This window comes from Oryza brachyantha, chromosome 9, assembly GCF_000231095.2.
Source record: "Oryza brachyantha chromosome 9, ObraRS2, whole genome shotgun sequence".
NCBI classification, from domain to species: Eukaryota; Viridiplantae; Streptophyta; class Magnoliopsida; order Poales; family Poaceae; genus Oryza; species Oryza brachyantha.
Window position 1 is genome coordinate 9,020,473 of NC_023171.2, and position 20,080 is coordinate 9,040,552.

General features: G+C 43.5%; 3 protein-coding genes across 3 annotated transcripts; all 3 read right to left on the reverse strand.

The window, feature by feature from the left end:
- Positions 1 to 153: 153 nt before the first annotated feature.
- LOC102703897 (pentatricopeptide repeat-containing protein At1g74600, chloroplastic) lies at positions 154 to 3,761 on the reverse strand. The gene has a single exon (XM_040527371.1). It carries the CDS (start codon positions 3,643 to 3,645, stop codon positions 1,300 to 1,302), a length of 2,346 nt encoding a protein of 781 aa, XP_040383305.1. The 5' UTR covers positions 3,646 to 3,761; the 3' UTR covers positions 154 to 1,299.
- Positions 3,762 to 5,496: 1,735 nt separating this feature from the next.
- On the reverse strand, positions 5,497 to 7,323 carry LOC102712658 (60S ribosomal protein L34). The gene is made up of 4 exons (XM_006660559.2): positions 7,177 to 7,323; positions 6,965 to 7,044; positions 5,926 to 6,035; positions 5,497 to 5,833 (listed from the first exon to the last, which is right to left on the reverse strand). The coding sequence occupies exons 1-4, from the start codon at positions 7,253 to 7,255 to the stop codon at positions 5,743 to 5,745; spliced, it is 360 nt and encodes a 119-aa protein (XP_006660622.1). The 5' UTR covers positions 7,256 to 7,323; the 3' UTR covers positions 5,497 to 5,742.
- A 2,109-nt stretch (positions 7,324 to 9,432) lies between these two features.
- Positions 9,433 to 14,162, reverse strand: LOC102704175 (neurofilament heavy polypeptide-like). Its single transcript, XM_040527396.1, has 5 exons — positions 13,627 to 14,162; positions 11,093 to 13,548; positions 10,409 to 10,819; positions 10,079 to 10,308; positions 9,433 to 9,969 (listed from the first exon to the last, which is right to left on the reverse strand). Exons 1-5 carry the CDS (start codon positions 13,818 to 13,820, stop codon positions 9,718 to 9,720), a joined length of 3,543 nt encoding a protein of 1,180 aa, XP_040383330.1. The 5' UTR covers positions 13,821 to 14,162; the 3' UTR covers positions 9,433 to 9,717.
- Positions 14,163 to 20,080: the final 5,918 nt, after the last annotated feature.

The window sequence follows — 20,080 nt, forward strand, 5'->3', positions numbered from 1 at the left end:
TCCAACCTTAAATTTGAAGTAAAATTTAGGGTTGTTTCATTGTGGATTATTTTTCAGTTTTGATTTTTAGATGGCTAAGAGCATATATATATATATATATATATATATATATATATATATAATATGCCAAGCGATCACCCCATTGTCATTAACAGGAAAATAATTGCCATAACAAATGCATTGTACTTTCCTGTATCGTTGTAAGTAGCTTTCAGGTCGGCCCAACGAATTTGACATGAATTTTCCCTGTCAGTGGCTGTTCATACATTGTCTGCGTGAACAGAGGGCACTGATTCACTGATTGTTCTTTCCTTGCTGTATGATTGGTCTGCAGTCTGTCTTCCTGACTTCTCTAGTAACTTCAATGAGAAACAAATGATGTTCATGGCTCCATTATAGTATTACCGGGATCAGGATGTCAAACGTTGCTCTCTAGAGTTCTTGGTCCATTCCATCTCTGTAACAGTCATTAGATGCCTGTAAGATTTGGGGGTGTGAAAAATACTCCTTTGCAAAATATTAAATGCTCGCATGTGAATGTAAACCAGGGGCATAGTTGTTATTCAGCCCACTAATGTAAACAAAAAGTCATGCTATTTTACACCCTCCACAATTTTTTAAGATCCGATATCATTGAAATGCCAAGTTGCATGGCCAGTGATTTCTTAAATGGTCAAAAATATAGGTTTGTATACATGACAACTGCCTATTGTTTTTGTCAAGAGCAGTAGATCATATCAAGTGTCAATACACGGCTCCAAGATATAGCTCTAGCTGCAAGTTTACTGTCCAGTTAATAGCTCCGTTGATTCGATGTTCCCAACTCAGGCATGATGACTTTTTTTTTGGTTGAAAGGTTCAGAATGCACGCTCCACGGTAATATAAAGATCGTATGCTTCCTCTGAGAATTAGGGGTGTGCTATATATGTCAAGTATGAAAATTCTCATAAAGTGAATAGTTAATGAAGTACAGCAAGAAGAATCACAAACTCAGTTCTTCCAAGAGTGGGAACTTTTGATAACTGCCAGGCCTTTACCACGAACAGAACCACATAAAACCAACTGGTGTTCATTTCCAATTTCCCGGAAATCATCACTCCAACTGAGTCAAGATTTAGCACGTTTGCTAATAAAAAATAGTTAATCATGAACATACTCTGCAGTGTCTTGGTTATAGTAGAAATTATTCGGCCAAGGTACTTTTATCTTTCTAGCTGATCTCACTGCCTCATGAAATATATGTTTCTAGATGCTGTGCTGCATTCCTCGTTTTTGTATGTCTCCTCAAGCATTTCAGTTTACACCATACTCCATCCAGGTTCTCTATTTACACCCTTCATTGTGTTTCTGACTCTAGCTACTTCCTCCCAATCTCCAGAATTTGCAAGTATGTTCGACAGAGTTGCAAAAGAACCTGAGTCGTAATTTCCTTCACGGATCTTATTTTCTACAAACCTTCCAAGTACAGTGTCCTCATGAACTCTGCAAGCAGCGAGTAGCGTGCTCCATATCATCAGTTCAGGTTTTATAGGCATGCTATCAACAAAACATTTTGCCTCTGCAAGCCTCCCAGATCGACCAAGTAAATCAACAATACAACAGTAGTGATGTAACTCTGGCTCAACCCCATATGCAGTTCTCATTGAATTAAAATAGTTAATTCCTTGCTCAACTAAACCATTACGGCTGCATGCAGACAAAACACTCACCAACACAACAGTATCTGGTCTTACCCCAAGCTGAATCATCGAATCAAACATTGCCAAGGCATTCAGGCTACTTCCATGCTGAGCATACCCATCAATTATAGTGGTCCATGCAACTAAATCCGGGAGACTTATTTCATCAAATAATTTACGAGAGTCATCCATATTGCCACTTCTTGAGTACACCTTCACAAGTGAACTGCTTACTGCAAGATCAGCCAGTATACCTGATTTAATTGCATATCCATGTAATGATCTAGAATAGAATGGTCTTGCCATGTCAACACATAGGCTAAGAATAGAAGAGCATATAAAACCGTCTATTCGAGAACCTGCCGCCATCATAAGCTGAAATAGTGAGATTGCTTGTACTACTCGACATTTCGAATACAAGGAAATAAGACCATCGTTAATGAATGTGGTTTCTCCATAGACACGAAGGACGTGTCCATGAACTTCCTTCCCTTTGAGTAAACACTCTGGTCCATTCAAAGCTGAAAGAATGGCAGTTAACGAAACATGGTCTGGCTCAAAACCATCAAGAATCATATTCCTGAACGTTAGGAATGCCTCAACTGAATGGCCATGTGTAGCGAAACCAGCAACCATTGCTGTCCATGAGACTAAATCTTGTTCCTGCATTTCTTCAAAAACCTTGTAGCTATCCTGCATATTATCACATCTGGAGTACATGGTAGAGAGTGCGCTGCCAACAAGAATAGCATTAATGAGCCCATCTTTTATGGCAGATGAATGAAGTTGTCTGCCAATATCAATTGAAACAGAACTAAAAACGGAAGCATAGCATTTGTCATTTGGTCTTAGACCTTGAAGAAACATCCTCTTCAACAACTCAAGTGATCTCAGAAGGCTATGGTTACTGATCCCAGATATGAAGGCCGACCAGATACTTCTACTGCTTACTGTGCCAGCTTCTTCAAACACTTTCTCTGACAACTCAATGCACCCCATGTTTGTGTATGTTGAAATCAAAGCCTCCTTGACAACGCAATCCAAGTACAGCTCTGTCTTCATAATCATACCATGCATCTGGCTAGCCTCTTGTACCATAGACATCTGAGAGCATGCGAGCAGGATACTCGTGGCTGTGTATTTGTTGATCACCACCCCACTCCGCACCATTACCCTTAGCAGCAGCATCGCACTAACTGGGTCATCTTCCTGAACGAAACCAGCAATCGCGGTGGTCCATGAAACCACATTCCGGACTGGCATCCTCCAGAACTCCCTCATGGCAGCATCCATATCACCACATTTTGCATACATATTAACAAGCGACGTTCCAATAAACACATCGTACTCAGGATCACGCCGAAGCACAAGACCATGCACCGCCCGGCCAGCGCTCAGCTCCGCACCCGCCGCGCACGCGCTAAGGGCCCCGGAATAAGTGAACGAGCTGGGCTCGCACGAACCCCACACCATATCACGGAACATCTCGACGGCGAGCCCGTCCTCGCCGTTCCGCACCGCCCCGGAGATCGCCGCGCTCCAGCAGACGGCGCTGCTCGGGTCCCCGTCCGCGAACGCCCTGAGCGCGTCCCCGAGGCGGCCGCTCTTGGCGAGCAGGTCCACCATGCCGCTGCAGACGTACGCGTTGCCGGAGAGCCCGTCCTTCCAGGCGGCGCAGTAGACCTGCTCGGCCACCGCGACCCGCCCCGCGGCGGCGCACGCGGCGAGCGCGCCGCCGTAGGCGAAGTGGCTGGGCGCGATCCCCGCGGCGCGCGCGCGGGCGAAGGACGCGAGCTCGGCGGGGAGCCGCGCGAGGAGGTCGGGGCCACGAGGCATTCCGCCGAACAGGTGGGGCGCGACGGCGCACGGGGTGGAGGCGGAAGCTGAGAGAGCGCGGAGGTTGGCGGGGGCGAGAGGGGTGGAGGCGTGGGGGAGGAGGAGGAGGAGGATGCGGCGAGGCGGCATGGAGATGGCGCGACGGGAGGGGAGGAGGCAACCTACTCGTGTGCGCGGCTGCGCGCCATTGCCAACCCCCACCTCGAAAAGGAGAACGAAGGACGCCTTGCTGCCAAACGGCTTCACACAAGTTGACCGTGCGTCTGATTTTTCACTCCAGTCCAATTTTATGTGGTGTTTTAGTTATCAAAATTTTTTGGTAAAAATATCACATCGAATGTTTGACTGGACGTCGAAAGGGGTTTTTGGATACGAATGGAAAACCAAATTTCACGGCTAGCCTAGAAACCGCGAGACGAATCTTTTAAGCCTAATTAATCCGTCATTAGCACATGTTTGTTACTGTAGCACTTATGGTTAATCATGGACTAATTAGGCTCAAAAGATTCGTCTTAAGATTTCTTCCATAAATGTGCAATTAGTTTTTTGATTCATCTATGTTTAATGCTTTATTTAGGTATCCAAAAATTCAGTGTGATGTTTTAGGAAAAAAAATTTGAAAACTGAACAAGGTCTTATTGTTTGGCAAAAGAAACGGCTCTTGTTGAAGACATACTCCCTCCATCCCCAAACAAACCAATTTTTTATTTTTTACCTATAATGTTTGACTTTCATTTTATTAAAAAAATTACGATTAATATTTTTGTTTTGTTTAGATGATAAATCATGAATAGATTTTACGTGTGGCTATTTTTTAATTTTTTTAAAAAAACTTTAAATAAGACGAATGGTCAAACGCTGGACACGAAAATTAAAAAATTGATTTGTTTTGTAACGGATGGAGATTGTTAGAAATCCTAACTTAGATTGAAACTCCAAAAGGTCACCAATAATCAAATAAAATAAAATCACACATGTAGGTAAGACGGTGATGAGCAATTGTGTGGAAAAGCTTATTCAAATTTAACTTAGTTTGTGAGATATAAAAATAATAAATTTCGAAGGAAGATAGCTTTATTAATTTATTTTTATCTAAGCAATAAGGTCTATTTTGACAAGATTTTTAAATAATTGTTTCGTCATATTATGTGTATGACTTTTTGATTGTGGTTCATATAAGTTTACACTAGAAGGTATCCTCTCGTTTAAGCTACGAAACTTTATATACCTATGGTCTCATAGTAAAATGGATCACTAACAAAGAGAGGACTTAAGGTAAAGGATCTTAATATCTTATTCCAGTTTCCACCTAAGTTAGGTTTTCCTATACTTTTTTCCTGCTCAAATCTAACTTGCTATTAAAAGCGAGGGAGTTTGAGTACAAACCACAATTCTCATCTCTTCTTAATTAACTCATGTACCCACCAAACAAAGAAATTAATAGCCTCAATCTTTTAAATTATCATTCGCATGAGCAATCCCCCAACACAGTCTCATTGGAAACTAGCTGGGGATTTGGAATTTTGAATAAAGATTTACTTTCATATAGCATAAATTCGGCCAATTAGACAAGATGGCAAATGACCGCATAAGTCAACACGGCCGAGTTGGTCTAAGGCGCTATTTTCAGGTACTGGTCCGAAAGGGCATGGGTTCGAATCCCATTCTTGACACGTTATTTTTGTTGAGATTTTTTTTAATATTTACTCGAATTTTGAAAAGTATTATTTTATTTAAACTAAACTAATGTTTATGGCATCCTTTAGCGGCAAATTAATCAGCTTAATTTTCTCCGTAGAAAGTTCTAAAGTTTGACCTACATCATCAACAATACTAGAAACCTGAAACCTGAGTAAACGCAACTTAAATGGCTTATGGTTGCAGAATAGCAGCAAGAATAATGTTTTAACGTGGTTCATTGACAACATCTGGCTCTGCTGAACAGAGCAAACAAATGGACAAATAAACAGAAGGGGGAAGAGAAACAAAACACCAGCTCAAGTAAGTAAAATTCATTCCAAGTACTAAGTGAACAAAAGTGCGGATCAAATGCCTCACAACATTTGACATCAAGTGCATCACAATGGTAGAAGGATTTCAAGTACTCCAAACTCGACAGTTATACTAAAACATTCAGCTAGAAGAGGCTAGACCATTGATCATCACCATCAACAAAAATGTTTTCCTTGTTTACAGCACGGCGTCTTGCTTCCACTTCCAAGAGTTCTACTTTGAGGCTGACTTGTCCTTGGTTTTCTGTATTTTCAAGACTTTCTTCACAATCTTCTGCTCTTCCACCAAGAAAGCACGGATGATCCTGCGAGGCAATATCAATCATATGAGGAACTGAGGTGACATAATAAAATACAGGTTACAAACACATGAATACATTAGAGCCTGTTTCCTGACCTTTCCCGAACAGCAGTTCCAGATAGCACTCCACCATAGGGACGATTCACAGTTCTGCGGTTCCTATACAACCTGGACCTTTTGTACTCAGCAGGCCTGAGGTGGGGAATCTGGAAATGGATGAATTGACAGCATGAGTACAGCAAATTAATATTTATACAATGCATCATGTGTAGTACGTAATAACATAAAAATGTCAACACATAATAAGTGTTATCAAAAGCTAATAATCATGACAATTGTTCGATGATCAAAAGTGCAAGAGCTTCATCCATAGAAAGCATACTGATTCAGTTTTTGCGATTAATTCAGGTAGGAAGAAATGTTTTTAATGCAGTACATATTATAAACCATCATGAAGAGTCAGGTTGAGCAAACAGTGGGACTGTCACAACCTGATGCTAAATATACTTGCCTACATAGAAAAGAAGTTTCTACAACCCTTAGTTCAATGCTCAAACTCTGGTCACAGTACTATAACTCTCCGAATGCCCTATTATTAAAACCTGAACCCTCTTAGAAACTACAGTAAATCAGATTGATATAAGTACCATCTATACTTGACAGAAAATTAAAAGAAATGGAATCAGCATAAAGATTAAAGAACGAATTAGCAAAACGAGTTCCATATTAAATAGGAACAGACATGGGTAAACAAAAAGAGTAAATTGTGCGATTGAATCACTGTGGAGAACGGTGCTACATTCATGCGCCAAGCTGAAAATCATACGGCATGCAGATTTTCCATCAACTATCAACCATTCCATCTCACCAAAATATCGATACCTACACCAATCGCACCTTGATTTTATGTTACCAGGTCCTACAGCACAGTGATTTGCTAAGATAGAGTAATTTATCTACACTTGCACAGACTCATCGGCCTAACCCCTGATTACTTTGCTAAGATAAGAGTAATTTATCTACATTTGCACAGACTCGTCGGCCTAGCCCCAGATTAGAATCGATACCAGAAATAATCCTACCAAAAGCAACCAAGCAAATGCATTGCGCGGGCTAGATTAAGCGGGTCACTCACTCCCTGGATCTTCTTGCCGGTCACGGGGCACTTGGGCCCGCTCGCCCTCTTCTTGGTGTACTGGTACACGAGCTTGCCACCTGCAAATCGCAACACAACCACCCGCTCAGACAAGCGGAAAGAGCCACAGGCCTAAACAGATCGAGAAATCCACCAAAAAAAAGAGCAGACGCCGAGCACCACCAACGAAGAAGAGATGGGAGGATCCGGACCTGGGGTCTTGACGACCCGCGTCTGGTTGGACTTGGTGGCATAGCTGTGCCGCTTCCGGTACGTCAGGCGCTGCACCATCTCGCCGCCGCCGCCGCCGGTGGATAAACCCTAGAGGAGGAGGAGGAGGAGGGGGAAAATGGGAGAGAGAAGGGGAGCAAGCGCGTGGCGGCGGCGATGCCTATAAATGGCTCTCCTCCGGGCGCCTTGACCTAGCACGGACGGCTAGGATTCACCCGATGCGGTAATGGGCCTGATCGGGGCGTCCTGGGCCTACTTGGGCCGTCTGCCCGCTGTTTTCTATCACTTCAAAGCCCATTGAAAATGTTGGCTTATTGGCAAATCTGAATGTTCATTTGAACACCTTGAAGCCTTAACTGAATGATTCTTTTTTTTTAAAAAAAAAGTAAATTGCTCTTTTACAATAGCTAGATGTATTTTATTTTATTTTGTACCGCGTTTAGCATATATGTTCACTTTATACTAGGGCATACAAAGTAAGTTTCGCTTGCAATAGGTTCCAGCATATAATTGAAGAGATATCTTGTAAAATATTGGCAGCACTTCTTTAATTTAGACCATGTTTCACCAAGTTTCATTTGAATTTTATGAAATTCTCGTTTTTAATATTTTTTCATGATGTATCATGGTGTTAAGTGGAACTTATTTTGATATAATCTGGTGCAAAGTGAAACATTGTGTATTTTACTCGGTGCAAAGTACAATTTACTTTTTTTTTTCTTTTTTTTACGATTTCAAGTAAGACACACATGGACACACACCACTATGTATGCAAACCATACTCATGCATCGGTGATTGCATCTCAGACAGACGAAGATCAACAAGTGAAATTCTTTGACTTGCTTAAAAAATTACGGACGAACGGTACGGTGACTTTCCGGATATTTTTAGACGTCTGATTCGCAACAAATGATCGAGATTGAACGCTATAGTAGTGATGAAAAGTGAATATGCACAGTAGGGTTTCCTATTTATTACTGTTTTCTACTGCTGCTACCGTGTTTTACTGCATAATACTGTTATGATTTTTTTTTTGAAAAAGTTAGAGAATCCGGATTAGAAGATCAGAGGCAACTCCCTAGCTCCACCAAAAATTCCTATCATCGTCAAATGCAGAGTTGGACGGGAAATTTGGATCCTTGTTCCTGTGATCGTTCTTACTCGAAGCTAAGTGTATATTTCCGTGTAAAATCAGGCATGGTATAGTTCTCACAGTACCTACTACTCCTACCTTACCTAACTAGAACTTTCTGTTTGAGTGCTGTCTACATCGCTAGTATCAACTTATCAGTGGCAAATTGGTTGCCATCCAACCAATCTTTTTGGGTGGTCAAATCGATTTTCTTGGGAAACAATTCCCTAGTTGATCGATACGGTTTGTGATCATCGATCTTACCCATTTCAAGCCTTGCACGGATCAGATTGGATCAGATAAACAGTTAGTAGTACATCCAGAGCCAGCTCGGTTGAGCTCTAGGCCCTCATCTTTTCGCTTTTTTGTCTAAAAAAGTTAAACGACATATTCGTAAACGAAAAATAATTTGCGAACAAATTTTTTATATACGTGTTCTTAATTATCTAAAAATAAAGGATAAAAAATAAACTATGATGGAATATCCCCAAATCAGCTCTAAATATAAAGTTGAAAATTCAAATCTTGGCTTATAAGCATAAGCATTAGCGAAAAGACGAGGTCACTAACTCGCATACCCCGCACAGCCTGTGTGCATCTTGTTCCATCTGCATCCATTTGTCTGCTGCGATGCGATGCGAGCCTTGCATTTCCTGCTGATAATGACGGCGCCAGCCGCAGGTCCCCAGCTCCACGCACACACAGTAGCAGTTGATCCTTTATCTGCGAGTTATGATTTGTCTCTCTCAGAAGAATGCAGTGTTTGCAGTTAGTACTTGGATTGTTGGGTTCAGTATGGCCGCCAGTAGATGCCTCATGTGGCAAGCAAAAAGGGAGCACTTGTACTGTTCATCTTCACCAGCTGGGCACAGGTGACAATGGCGATCAACAGTAGCCGTGGCTTCAGTGCAGTGGACCATAGGTTACAGGTACACACAGAACAGTCCAGCCAGAACTGAACACGCATTCAGCTGATCTTCGCTTGGGCAAAGCCCTTATTGCTTCTTTATTTGCACACCGTGGTACTACAGCCTCAGCAGGGTTGTGCATCCATGTGGTGACAGAGGAGGCAAGGTACTACGCACAGTTCATCTCAGATTTGGCAATCTCTGCATTCTGGTAGGTGTTCTCTCTCTTGAGAGGAAATGGTGATTATTACACTGATAATTTTCTAGCTAAGGTACTGTAAGTACTATATGCCGTGTGGACTCTGTGGTTTATGAGCTGTTTTAATCATGTTACAATTGTAATCACTTGACATGTGTAAGGAGCTGGATTACTAAAAAGGTTAAGAAAACCTACAAGCCGGGGATTACATGGTGGAGATGCTATATGAAGGGGGAAAAGAACAAAAGAAGCATGTGTGTATATATATATATGTATGTACTCTCAACAGGGAAACAACAAAAATGAAGCCTCCCTGTGGATCCTCCTATCTACAAGTGCGATCTTGTCCAGCTTCGCCTTGCACCAATGCAGCTGCTCGCTGGTGATCCTCGGCATCCGCAGAACCCGTGCCACGAGCCGCATGTCGACCTGCGAGAAGAAGAGGTTCTGGTTCAAATTGTCCTCCTTGGGCTTCTTGAACTTCTTCACGATGCAGTTGCCAGTCCTCAGGAGATCCTTCAGCCTCTTCTCTTTCTGCATCCATTTCAGGGTCATTCGGTGTCATGTAATGCAACAAGTATGTTTTGTCGGTACTGTACCAAATCCACTCTTTTGCCGGTACTGTGTAAATTCAGTAATTTACCTTCTGCAACGTGGCATGGATGTGCATCATAAGGTCATGGTCTAAAGGGTCCTGGAGCTCAACGTGGTTGCTCGACAAACCCTTGAGCACCGACGTCGTCTCGACTTTGTCGGACCTGATGAACTCCCAAAAAACGCGCATACATTCCTCCATGATCTCCTCCAGCTCCTCGCTCGTTATAACATAGTTCCCCTTACGCTGATCCTCCATCCTGTCCTTCAAGCTGTCCTCTGCAAATCCAACATTGACATACAAATCAATCAATCCAGGAGAATATAGAGCGACAAGATGGACTAACTGATTGTTCAGTTCTGAAACCAGATTTCTTACCTTTAATTACAGGTACTTGCAAGAGATTCCGGAGAACACATCGGTTGTTGATGTAGTTTGGCAGCCTAGGGCCCTTGAAGGACTCATCCTCCACAAACCTCTGCACTACTACCTGAAATTGTTGGAATTCTCCAGCCACCTGATTGTAATTATGGCTGTGGTAAGGATCGGAATCCGGCAGGTCGCGGGCCTGCTCGTACTGCCACCGGAGGAACTCCCATGATAAGCACATCTGCCCGACGTAAACCGTCTCCAAGTCATACCTGAGTTCCTTGAGAAACCTTTCTGACGGGTCCTCGGGTGATTTTCGACGTGATGACCGGAAATTGTGAGAAAGGATGGACGTCACCGTTGGTGATAAGGATTTTAGAGAGTTTGCCGATTGTTGAGGCCCTCTGAGCTGTAGAAAATCTGCAGCAAATCCATTGCAGTACATATTAGCACAACCGAATTTTAAGCAACCAAAAAAAATCACTTCTTTTAGTACTCATTGAGTTGAAACAAAATATTTTCCTAGGTAAAGCATCATAAAGCTGCATCTGTCCTTAACTAGCTTTAAAAAGCTAGTGGATGCTATGCTTGATAGTCACAAAAGCTGCAAACTGCACTCTAGTGATAAAAGTTGCTAAAATTTGAGATAAATAAGGGTAAACAGGTAGTAATAGTGGAAAAAAAAATACATACCTATTGCATACATCTTCTGATAGCACAATATGTCAAACTTCCTCATCCTCTCCCTGTAACTCTTGAAGAACTTGTTCAGCTCGTCCATCGGATCCTCGCGCAGGAACTTGGCATCGATTCTCCATGGCTTGAGATCCTCCATCGGCGCCTTTGGCGTCTCCGACTCCTCCAAGATCGTCGGCAACCCGATCGACCGCACTTTCTTCAGCTCCAGCTTCAGCTGTTCTATCAGATCCTGATGCTCCCACAGTGACTCCAGCTCGTCCTCCTCCTCCTCTGTCAAATCCTTCCACTTGTCTTCTTGATCCTCCTCCACCTCGTCCAGCACCTTCCCCTTCTCTTCGACAGAGAAGGTTACATGTCGAGTGGCATTTGCTGGACGATCATTTGGGATATCAATTTCTTCTTCTGTAGTCTCTGAACTGATCCTGACGTCGGTGACTAGTCCACTTGGATGATCATTTGCACTGAATTCCTGCTCTGGAGTCTCTGGGATGCTCTTATCATCCGAAACCATCGCAAATGAAGGATCATCCAGGGTTCTGACGATTGCAATCTGATCATGAGAAACAGTCTCAACCGGTTGATCGTCCGTGCCAACAAATTCAATTTCTGATGGTTCAAGGTTGCTTTTTTCGTCGTGAGCCGCTAATGGCTGTTCATTTGCACTGACAATTTCTTTCCAAACATCAGAAATGAGTTCATGTGAATGACCATCTGTATCGGCAAATTCTTCCTCCAAATGACGCGGGATTCGCTTGTCATCAGAAACTGCTGCCTGTAACTGATCATTTGTAGCTGCAGATTCTTCAGTGTCGTCAGAAATGAGTTCAGATGAATGAACGTTCGTACCGACAAGTTCCCTTTCTGATGTTGGCTCCGAGCTCATCTTGGCATCAAGAACATGAACACGATGAGACGAGAGATCATCCAATTCTCTGTCGGAGATTGCTTCTGGGCTCCTCCTGGTATCGGAGACAGACTCGAACGAATGATCATTGATGGTGATGGTTTCCTTCTCTGAGTGATCCATGCTGTTCTCGTCTTCAGAATCGGCGTCGTGCACCGGCGATGCTGCTGCTGCTGCTGCTGCTGTCTTCTTGCTGCCGGAGTAAGGAGCGCGCTCGTCGTCGCTCATGTCGAAGCTCACCTCCTCCTCCTCCATGTTCCTCACCTCGGCTTCTTCGCCGGTTCGTTTGTGCTTGTCTTCTTTGTACTCGGCGTCCGGCGAGGGGCTCCGGGACCACATGTCCTCGGGGTACTTGGCGGAGCCGCCGGCGATGCTGTCCGGCGATGCCCGGCCGACCGAGCCCGGCGACACCGTCGTCGCAGAATCCTGGAAAGACCGCTCCAGGTTGGAAGCCGACTCGTCGAGGGCGTCCAGTGCCTTGAGCACCTTGGCCTTGTAGTAGCTCTTGAGTCTGCCGGCGTCGTGCCCGGCCGCCGCTGGGAAGTCCTTCTCCGAGAGGAACCAGTCGCTGTCGGAGTCGACGGCGAGGTCCTTCACCGAGTAGCCGTCGCTGGCGGTTGACTCTGAGTCAGAGTCGCCGCCGAAGCCGGAGAACTCCGACGCGAAGCTCGTCCTCCCGCTCACGGCGCTGCCCTTCGACGCGGCAGACGGGGAGCTCGCCGCCGGCTTCCGTATCCGCGACGGCGCTCTCTTCTCCGGCGACGCCACGCTCTGGGGGCGGCGCGCGCCGGGCTCGTTCGACGGACGGAAGTCGCTCTCCGTGAGGAAGCCGCGACGCGGGGGCACGTCGACCACTCGCCGCTCCTCAGGCTGCGACGCCGCCGGCGCCGGCGCCGCCGCAGCTGCCAGCGGCGGCGATGGCACGAAGGATTCCTGGACGCGCACCGTGATGGCCTCCGGCTCCTTGACGAACCCCCGGAAGTCTCGCTCCGTCAAGAACCGGTAGTTATGCGTGGTCGCGACGATCCTTGGCGACGCCGCCTCCATGACCTCCCTACCCTGCTCTTCTTCTTCTTCTTCTTCTTCTTCTTCTTCTTCTTCTTCTCCCATGACTACCTCTCTTTCCTCTGCTTCTCGCTCGCGTTCTTGCTTGGCCACCGATTCCAACGCGATCGCCGGCTTCTTCTCCGGCTCGTGCTCTTCCACTACTTGCACTGGTATCTCTCCCGAAACCACCGTCGTCTCTCGGAGAATTTCGGGCAACTGGTGCTGGAACTTGAAGCTGAAGGTCGACGGCGGCGACGGTGTCAGCGGCAGCGGCGCCACCGGCTCCGGCGCCATCCTGGCGACGACATGGTCGTACGTAACCATGCCCTCCATGAAATCCTCCTCGCTCGTATGCATGAAGCTGAAGCTGCGCATCATCTCCAGAATCCTGTCGTCGTTCCTGCCCGCCGTCTCCTCCTCCCTCTCCTCGTCCTCGCCGCCGCCGGCGAAACCACTCCCGCGCCGCGCCTTCCTCTCTGCCTCCTTATCCTCCTCGTCCCTGTCAATCAGCCAATCGGATTGTTCAGAATCCCTGCAAAATCATCGATTTTCTTGGCCGCCGGTGACGGTATAATACCTGGAGGGAGAGATGAAGCTGGAGGCGAGGTGGATTGCGGCGACGAGCGCGACGGTGAGGAGCCAGAAGAATAGGGGAGAGGAGTAGCACCGCACCACGGCGTGAATAAACCCATTCGAGCCACCACCACCACCGCCCGCCGCCGCCGCCGCCGCCGCCGCGGCTGGCGCGCCGCCACCCTCACCGGCATCCATGGACGGACAGCCAAACCCACACGGCCGCCTGGCTTCTACGTAACCTGACCTCACCTCGCACGGCAGCACATCACCACCATGGCAGCGCAGAAGAAGAGCGCGGCGCACCAGCACCGAAAAAAGAAGGGGAAAAAAAAACGAAACGAAAAGAAAGAAAACCCCGCCTCCTCCGCCTTCCGTCCGACGGATCCTTTTCCTCTCTACGCCATAGCCACCACCACCACCACGACGGCCCCGCGCGCGTGGCGAGGAAAACTACGTGCCACCATCCGCCGATCGAGGTGTGGATGGAGGAAGGAGGAACGGATACACCGGAGATGAGACGGCGAGAGCGACTGATCCCGATGGCGCTCTGTACTCTGTACTCCTCCCTCAGGCTTACAAAGAAAGACCGCGTCGCGGAGCAGCCTCTCCCCTCCAACATCCCCTTTTTTAACCAAAATTTAATTTTTCAATATTAAATTTAGAAATAATTTTAAACTTTTTTATTTACTTTTATTTTTTAGTGTTATCTTTTAAAACATTAAAACTATATAGGGTCCGCTTAGTAATAAAATGTTTGAAAATTTTAATTCCATCAGTCAAATTCGGTCATTGTTATTGGATGATAATCTAAAAGCACGCAAATCAATAATCTCATATACGCTCTCCTCCTACGGTCCCTCATGCATTGTCCGCATGTTTGGCAGAAAAACAAAAAATCAAACGTTTGACTAATAACAGAAGTGAATTATATATATATATATATCCTATTTATAAATTATTTTTCGATGGAAAATTCGTAGTTTGACAATCAGCAGCAAAGTCTCAAAGTCCGCACCTAAACACTTTTGACGACGTGCGCCACGGGGAGGGAGGGAGGGAGGGAGGGAGTGGGGAAAAAAACGCAGTGGGGAAACACGCGCGAAAAAACCTCAGGGCAGCCACACCACACGCTCGACGCCACGACGCGCGCCGAGGAAAACCCCGCGGGGCGGCGGCTGACCGATGCACGGTCGCCGCCGCGGCGAACCATTTTTTTTTTTTCAAGGCGCTCGCTGCGCGCCGGGTCCTGGCGGATCGGGGTGGTGGTGGCGAGTCCGCTTCCGCGCGAGACCGGGTGTCGCGTCGCTCGCGGTTGGGGGGTTTCACGCGGTCCGTCGCGCCCCGGCTCGGCTGGCCTGATGACTCGGCCAAACCGTAACCAAGTTGTAACAACCGCCGCTGACCTGACCCGTGCCTGCAACCGGCTGGTCCCGTCGCGGTGCTCGGAGCAACATCTAGCCGCGTTTTGTTACCGTGATCTAAAACCAAAGACGATAGAAATTAAACTTACTAACAAAAAATATAAAATAAACTCTAAATTTATTTTTTTAAACATAAACATAAACGAGAAGATTACGTGACCTAACCCACACCTAAAACTGGTTGGCGTGGTGTATTTTGCGACGATCAATTGGGAACAGTAGCATCTCTACCGTACCGAAGCAACACTTAATTGGTTGAAAATTAAACGTATTTGCTGATTTAATTATTTAGTGACGAGTACAAGTAGCTGGAATAATAATTTCGAAACAATTGAAAACTATAGCTAGAATGGGCACCGGTGGAAAGGAGCAAACTTATTATATGAAAATAACTAAGCTCCACCTGATCCTTTTCCTTTCCTGCGTGGTTATTCCTTTCTTAAGTGACATAGATTTGGTACATGGTAGCTTGGCACGGGGGAGAAAGAGAAACACCGACTCAACTTGGCTGGTCGATTGATTGATGGTGCTCCTGTACCAAATGTAAGCGCTGCTGCACGGGGAAAGCTAATTACAAAGATTGTGGTACTTTGTTCGGCATCCATTGAAAAGGATTTCTCATCTTAACTAGTGGAGTCCAACTCGACGATTGAATTAGCACTATATAGTATTAGTATGCAAAGAAACAAAATATCTCTTCGGCACAGCGTAGCTCAGGTCTTACAAAATTAAGAAAAACCTGTACCTTCATCATCTCACTTTGGTTATGCTGGTAAACGAAAATTTAAATTTTCAACTTTAAATTTAGGTAATTTTGAAATTTTCTCAACAAAGCTTAGCTTTAGACCAATATATATATTCACAAATTATTTTTTATTTACAAATATATTATTTGACTTTTTTTAAAAAAAGACAAACAATCATCCCTCATTTTTCGATCAAGTTATGTCCATATTTCATCTTTTTTTATTTATCAATGGTTTTTTTACTAGACCCAGAGACATTGGTAGTGAGTAGTCTTGATCCCAGTATCGAGATTTTGAATCTCTGCTGCAGCTTGCATTCAACTCTCTAATGGATTGAGATTCTCCACCGTCACCGTTCCGTTGTCACCGACATGTGGCTCACCCATATGTCAGTGACAAAAGTACGGTGTCTTTAGCTACAGAGGAATCTGATCGGTGGATGGGGGGCGCTCTGCTCAGATAAGATGAGAGTAGGATGGGATAGTAGGATACCTTTTGTTTTTCATAATGTAATAAAATTCCATTGTCGCCTTTCAGCATTCCATTACGAGGGTTTAAGAATATAATGATCTTGCCTTTTGTGTCGTGTCGCCGAGGAGGGAGGGGGGGGGGGGGGGATTATATGCTTTGTGCCTCTTAAATCTTAATTAATTAGGGGCCTCATCAAATGCGTGTGCATCTGGAGGATTCGCTTCTTTTTATGATGCATCCGTGCGGATATGGAAAAGGCTTAGGGCATAAAAAGTCGGCGATCCCAGTCAGGGGGTGTTTAGGCCCTATTCGGATCGCAGGATATTCAAAGGAATTTTGGAGAAATCATGTTCATAGGGATTTTTTCCTTTCCTATCATTCGGACGGGGCAAACTGTTATAGACAAATTGAAGGATAATACCGTGGCAACCGAGCGTCATGGAAGCTTGTGAGGATAAGATCAGATAAAGTCTTTTCTGTGTGGCCCATTTGCAGAGTCTAGATATAAATTAATATGTATTGCTTAGTTAGACTAAAATATATGGATTACTGTTGATCTTGAAATTCCTGGGGTGTATATATTCCTTTGCTCCGAACACTTTAAACCATCGAATTTCTAAGTTTTTCAATCCTCTGTTTTACATATAAAATCCTATATTATTCCCGTGTTTTTCCTATTCCTATATTTTCCCTATCCTGTGTTCCGAACAAATCCTTAGATGGCAAAAATTTTTGTTAGAAATGTCACATCGAACGTTTGACCGGATGTCGGAAGGGATTTTCGGACACGAATGAAAACAAATTTCACACCTCGCCTGGAAACCGCGAGACGAATCTTTTGAGCCTAATTATGCTATAATTAGCACATATTGGTTACTGTAGCACTTATGGCTAATCATGGGCTAATTAGTCTTAAAAAATTCGTCAAACGATTTTTTACATAATTGTACAGTTAGTTTTTTAGTTCATTTATGTTTAATGCTTTATTTAGATGTTTAAAGATTCGATGTGATGTTTTTAAAAATTTTTTGCGAACTAATCAAGTCCTCAATGTGCAAGCCACAAAGGCGCAAGGCATCAAACGGTCAAACCTGTCTCCGCTTCTGTATTCCCGGTGCTCCACTCGATTAGTCACCGGCAATCAAAATTAATACGTAGCCACAAATCGCGTGATTCAGATCTCAGTTAATTGTGGTCGTTTAGAACATCTCTCGCGGTGGTCACCAAATGAAAAAAAACCGGAAATTATGTCTTTTTATATAACTCAAGGGCAGCTCTAAAATCTCTGCCAATATTCTATTATGACCAGTGGGACCCGCTCGCCGGTGACCAGGGGTGACTGTCAAATGATATATTTGTAAAAGAAATTTAACTTGTGAATAACATTTTTATATACGTCTTTTTAATGATCTAGAAGCCAATGTTAAAATTTTTTTGATAAAACATCAAATCTAAATTTAAATTATAAATTTATTTCTTAGCTCGTAAACATAAGCATAAGGGAAAACATTTTATAAGAGCGAACCAGCACACGTGTGAGAGGAGACCGGTCGATAGGAGGAAGGAACTTACTCCCTCCGTCCTAAAATAAACAAATTTTTCATTTTTTACTTATAATTTTTGACTCTTCGTCTTATTTAAATTTTTTGTGATTGATATTTTTATTTTTATTAGATGATAAATCATGAATATTACTTTATGTGTGACTAATTTTTTTCTAATTTTCTAAAAAAAATTTAAATAAGACGGATGGTCAAACGTTGGATATGAGAATCGGAGAATTGGTTTTTTGTGGGACATGAAAACCGGAGTAAGTGGGTAAGGAGGTGGCGTGGCAGGAAGGAGAGGTCCGACATGAAGAATTGGCCAGAGAAGGTTTTGGGATATGACGCCATTTGGCATTGCCGAGAGATGGGCGTGTCTTAATTAACTATACTAGTATCCTCTTTGGTTTAATAAGGGCTTTTCCAACCCAATGATTAGGATGGTGTTTATAACATTAAATAATTAAATAAGTTATCATCTAGAATAAAAGATGATATGACAAGTGAATAAATGAGAAAAGAGAATGAAACCATGTCTTACATGAGACATGGTTTCTACACAGCATTCAAAATATCATGTGAGATAAATAGCATTAAATTGAATTATGGAATAGTGATGTTTGCATTGGAAGATGTGGAGTTTATAGAAACTACATCTAGTGTTATGAGTTGGAAATGCCCTAAGTCATACTATTGTAGACAACAAATATTAAATGTTTTATATTTGACTATGATTTTTATTAAAATATATATAATGAATATTTGCTTTTGTTAAATTACTTTTTAAGACTCGTCGATACATATTGTACCGGTGTTTTTAAACTAAATATTTTAAAAGTTATTAATAGTCAAAATTTTAAAAGTTTGATCGCACTCCTATCAAACACTATAACAATTTTAAATCAAGTTGAATTATGCCCTATTTGTTTGCACTTGAGATTATTGTGATTTAAATTATTACAAATAGTTTAAAACAAACAAATAGATTGGTGACAAAATATTACAGAGTCCAAATTACTATAATCTGATAAGTTTATCTAAGCTTTTTTTTCCATATTATTAGGTGACTAAAACCCACTTCAAGTTCTCTCTAGTACATTAAAGTAACTACACATTTTGACATCGATTATCTACTTTAGCTTATAATAATTTAAATTACAATAATCTAACCAATAATCTATATTGTAATAATCGTAAGTAAGTGAGACATCTATGTTTTTTTTGCCGGAATAAATAAATAATCGCATTGGAGCTTGCACGCGTTTTAGATGATGTTACAACCTTCTAGCTGCCCATAACCACACGAGTCATTTCGTCACACCTGAGCCGTTCAAGATCGATATTATCACCAGCAGTCGCGCACGAAAGAGATGTGGCAACCCAAAGCCACACTTTACATCAGGGGAGAAGGGAGTAAAGGCAAAATCATCACATGATTCCAACAAATCTATGCAGAAACAGAAACAGAAACAGGACATCTACCGAGTACAGAACATCACAGGTGTGGCTGCCTCAAAAAAAGAAAAAAAAATCCAATGAACACCTCGTCGCTTCAACCTGGGCCCAGCGCAGCCGAGAGATCGCCGCCGCGCGCGTTGTGACGAATGCCGGAGGCGGAGACGATGACAGAACGGGGTGGGAGCACTGTGTGGCCGACGGGTGGGCCATCGCCGGCCGCCGCGCCGGCGGCGCTTCGCCCACGCGTTGGCGTTGCTTTGCTGCATTTTTCCTTGCACACTGTGCTCCGTCCGTGCTCCTACAGAAAACAAGAAAATATATTAGGGATGGTGGTGGATCGATCAAGTATAATTTAAAGTAGACTATAGATTGATTAAATGAATTACATTTTATTATATGATAAATTTTATTTTGTTTATTTAAACTAGTGCTAATTCTAAATTATCATGAGCCCATCTACATCTATTCCTATAATAAATACACGGATTACATATTTGATTCGGGGCTCTATCGTTTCGCAGTTGCAAATGCTTATAAGCTAAAATTTAAATTGTATAACTTAATCTTAAACTTGATTTTGTGGTTTTTTCATCATGATTTGCTTTACACATTTCGCTTTTAAGTTACTATGAACATGTATATATAAGTTTTGCATGCAAATTATTTTTCGTTTACAAAAACTTGTTTTCGCTTATTGCTCCAAAAAGCGATACGATGGGAGCGTCGATATTTTTGCTTAGAGGAGAAGTTATATGAGTACGGCTAAATCCAGAATATCTTATCAACGCGTATAGAAATGCGAACGCAGTACATTT

Excerpts from the sequence above, each read along its gene's own strand:
- LOC102703897 (XM_040527371.1), bottom strand. The coding sequence starts at position 3,645 with ATGCCGCCTCGCCGCATCCTCCTCCTCCTCCTCCCCCACGCCTCCACC.
- LOC102712658 (XM_006660559.2), bottom strand. The coding sequence starts at position 7,255 with ATGGTGCAGCGCCTGACGTACCGGAAGCGGCACAGCTATGCCACCAAG. Across the intron at positions 7,045-7,176 it reads GCGGGTCGTCAAGACCCCAG|GTGGCAAGCTCGTGTACCAG; the intron begins GTCCGGATCCTC and ends TGCGATTTGCAG. Across the intron at positions 5,834-5,925 it reads GGAACTGCTGTTCGGGAAAG|GATCATCCGTGCTTTCTTGG; the intron begins GTCAGGAAACAG and ends ATTGCCTCGCAG.
- LOC102704175 (XM_040527396.1), bottom strand. The coding sequence starts at position 13,820 with ATGGATGCCGGTGAGGGTGGCGGCGCGCCAGCCGCGGCGGCGGCGGCG. Across the intron at positions 10,820-11,092 it reads TCAGAAGATGTATGCAATAG|ATTTTCTACAGCTCAGAGGG; the intron begins GTATGTATTTTT and ends GATTTGCTGCAG. Across the intron at positions 9,970-10,078 it reads TCCATGCCACGTTGCAGAAG|AAAGAGAAGAGGCTGAAGGA; the intron begins GTAAATTACTGA and ends AAATGGATGCAG.